The following is a 3,475-nucleotide window of genomic DNA, read 5'->3' on the forward strand; positions in this document are numbered from 1 at the left end:
AACACCCACCCACCCCCACATCACAAACCAAAGTGACATCACAAATACTAGAGACCATGGTTCAAAACTGCCTCCCTGTGAGCCAAAAATCTAAACAAACTGCAATTTGCTTATACATGACTGAGGCAGAGAAAGACAGGTGACTAGAAATATTAAAAAGAAAAAAAAAAAAAAAAGCAAAACAACAGCAACAACCAAAAAAAAGCAAAAGAGAAAAAGGGAAAAGAAAATACATATTTCTTCCCCCTACTAAGCTAGCTAAAATAAAATTTAAGGCTACCGAGATATGGTAAGGTAATTTTATTTTTTTTATAGATGACATTTCTTAGAAGGCCAGGTCTCTTTAAGGGTGTGATTCTAATTCTGTCCAAATTGTTCTCTTGTTTTCGGCTGCTCCCAGGAAACGGAGGTCCATATCACTTAGTTGGACTTTTGCCTTTAAGGATCCTAGTATTTCCCCGTGGAGCAGCCTTTCTTGGCTCAAGGTGGTCTGGTTAGGAAGTGTGTTCGGGGCTTGGCAGAACTTTTACGTGGTGTCATTTCTGTCTTGCAGCCTGGTCGAGGGGTGGCTGCAGCTCCTATAGGAATCTCAAGTGTTCCCATCCCCATTCCTTTCCTGCTACCATTTCCTAAGCCTTGTAGCAGACTGGAATTGTCTTTGATTCCTTGTAAATGCTCCCCAAACCTCTGCTTCCAGCTCAAGCATTGCCATGTTCTTTGAGAGCCTGAATATCATCATGACCTGGTTTCCCTACTTGGTACAAAAGGCTCTGGTGAGCAGGATATCCGATGGATAGATTTCTGAGAGCTGTGTAGAAGGAACCATGTGTAAAATGCAGTTCATACCAGGCCTGCTAGTCTGTGCTTGAGAACTGGTCCTTTTTCTTATTCCTTTCTCTCCCCTTATGATTCTAGCATCCCATCTATGTGAGACGAGATCCCGGGATCCCTGCCTATGGGCTCCGTCAGTCTATCCTACTGAACACCAGGCTTCAGGACTGCTATGTGGATTCACCGACCCTCACCAACATCTGGACGGCCAGAATGTGTGCAAAGCAGAACATCAATACCCCAGCAGCCGGGACCACCTCCTCTTGGGAAGTTGTAAATACTCCCTTGGTGGCCAGTTCCTTCTCCCTGATTAAGTTGGTGCTCAGGCGACAACTGAAGGATAAATGTTGCCCAGGACCAAGCAGGTTAGGAGAAGCAAAGCCTTCAAGGAGATTAAAGTCCAAGGACAATTCGGCAGAAAGAGCCATGCCGCGGGGCAGAATAAGACATTCCATCAGTTCCAAGGGCAGGCGGCCAGTAGGGAAGCATCCTGGCTCCCCAAGGCTCAGGAAGCCAGCAGGAGGCATCAACAAGGTACCTGTTAGGATGGCTGGGGGTGGACAGAAACTGATGGCTTCGGAACAGGGAAATGCAAGGGAGGGAGTGCTTAATGCTTATGTGATTTATCCCGGGGGAAGGAAATCCTAAAGTTAAAGTCAGGATTGTGGAGGTGGGGCTGGGGGCAGCTGCACGAGACAGTGGAGAGAGTACCACATCTGGGCTTCTGCTTTTTACACTCTGCCTAGTTCTACAGGAGGATAGCATAGCTTTCGTAAACACTGGACATGAAGGGAAAATGAGGGAGGGAAAGGCCTGGAGATGGGTGGTGCCCTTAGGTACACACACCTAAACACTGGAGGTGAGCAATGTATCTTGCCATGAACTTCCACCTGGGGAACCTGGTGTCCAGAGAGGCCCATCACTCCATGGACCTGTCAGAGCTCAGAGGGCACCTCAGAGCAAGGCCGCCCCGCCTCAAATCCCACCTCAAACTATAATTGAAGACAACTGTGGGTTTAGCCTCTTTGGTCTCTGTCACCTACAAAATGTGGAACACATCCCCCCCTCCATAGGGTTTCATGAGGATTGAGCTAATATAATAATGCACAAAGTTTTTGAACAGAGCCTGGCACAGAGTAAATGCCTAATATCCTGTGTGGCATTCAGCAAAGGACACTGTGGTTAGGAACCTTCTCACCGTGCCAGCTTTGGCCAACCAATTTCAGTTTCCTTGCCTTTAGAATGGTCTCCTGCTGAACTTAGGGGGTTTATGGGCAATGCATGCAGTGGCGTACATGAAGGAATTCGGGAAACCAGAACACGCTAGACAAATGTTGGTGGTGGCTGGAACCAAGACTCGGGGACACAAATCCCAGATAATTATTCTGAGCTCCCTTCTCAAGTTTTAGCTTTGACTTCTCTGCTTTCTTCCTGGCTAGAGTAAAGAAAGTTCAAAGGAGAAAAAAGTAACCGCCCGCCAAGATCTTGAGAGCAGATATGCTGAACATGTGGCTGTCACCCAAGCACAGCCTGGGGACACTGGGACAGCCGCCTGGAAGGGCCAGGCGTTGCTTCCCGAAACCAGAGAGAGAGAGCAGTTGTCGGAGGACAAGCTAATCATCCATGGCCTCCCCGCAGAGGGTTACAGGGCTCTGTACCACTCGGTGGTCGAGCCGATGCTGTGGAATCCTTCCGGGACCCCCAAGAGGTACAGCTTGGAGCTGGGCAAGGCCATTAAACAAAAGCTCTGGGAGGCTCTGTACAGCCAGGCTGCCACTCCTCTAGGGGCTCAGGGCTCGATGCCTGGCCGGAAGCAGCTGGGGGTCCATGAGGAGCCTGTGCCCAAGAAGTGGCCCAAATTCAAGAGAGAGAAATAGGAACAGGAGCTCACGGGCTTAGGATATTGCTATTCTCTGCTAGATGTCTGAAAAATAAACACCACTTTGCACCTTCCACATAATCTCAGAGTGCTTTACAAATTAGTAACTCCTGCCCTGGGAGGTAAGACAAATTGGGTAGGAGATTCATTTCATACTGATGGCCCTTCTCCACTCTCATAACTAGGTCATGTTGAGGGCTCAGTGCTTGGGGGTCTCTTGGCCTTCCGAGGTAGGAAAAGGCCAGGCAGACAGTCAACAGCCCATGTTCCTTATTTTTAAAAGTGGACTATCTTTCCCTCACTGCTTCCACATAGGGCTTAGCAAAATAACCACCACCACCCCAAGGACATTACCCCACATGCTCTCTGTCAGAGGCTCTCTCATGAAACCACCCCAGGCCCCAACGACATGAACTCTATGTTACCAAGAGAAGAGATGCTACGGACGCATACATGAACAAGAAGTTAAAGGTGCTCTCTCCTAGGTGGGATCTATAGACCTTTACCAAACAGAGCAATGACAACATGTAACACGTACTTGATAAAATTGTATTTTTTTTAACAGTCATTTGTACAATTTGTTACAAAACCATAGAAGACTACAACTTGTTTGAAATCATTTTTGGTCGGCAAATATGCAAAATCTGTGTGCAATTATCATGTATTTACAGGGCCTCATGTTAGTCATTTTCAATGATTATTCCAACAATGTCACACTCTCAACAAAAGACATGGCTTAAGATAAATATATTAGTAAATAAATAT

General features: G+C 47.1%; 1 protein-coding gene across 1 annotated transcript; it reads left to right on the forward strand.

Moving 5' to 3' along the window:
* Positions 1-710: 710 nt before the first annotated feature.
* On the forward strand, positions 711-3,475 carry C11H22orf31 (chromosome 11 C22orf31 homolog). Its single transcript, XM_059138986.1, has 3 exons — positions 711-773; positions 916-1,365; positions 2,271-3,475. The coding sequence occupies exons 1-3, from the start codon at positions 711-713 to the stop codon at positions 2,706-2,708; spliced, it is 951 nt and encodes a 316-aa protein (XP_058994969.1). The 3' UTR covers positions 2,709-3,475.

Source organism: Mustela lutreola, chromosome 11 (assembly GCF_030435805.1).
Source record: "Mustela lutreola isolate mMusLut2 chromosome 11, mMusLut2.pri, whole genome shotgun sequence".
NCBI classification, from domain to species: domain Eukaryota; kingdom Metazoa; phylum Chordata; class Mammalia; order Carnivora; family Mustelidae; genus Mustela; species Mustela lutreola.

Bases quoted from the DNA above. Each gene is read 5' to 3' on its own strand.
- C11H22orf31 (XM_059138986.1), top strand. From the start codon at position 711: ATGTTCTTTGAGAGCCTGAATATCATCATGACCTGGTTTCCCTACTTG. The intron at 774-915 runs GTGAGCAGGATA...TTATGATTCTAG, and splicing joins ACTTGGTACAAAAGGCTCTG to CATCCCATCTATGTGAGACG. The intron at 1,366-2,270 runs GTACCTGTTAGG...CTTCCTGGCTAG, and splicing joins CAGCAGGAGGCATCAACAAG to AGTAAAGAAAGTTCAAAGGA.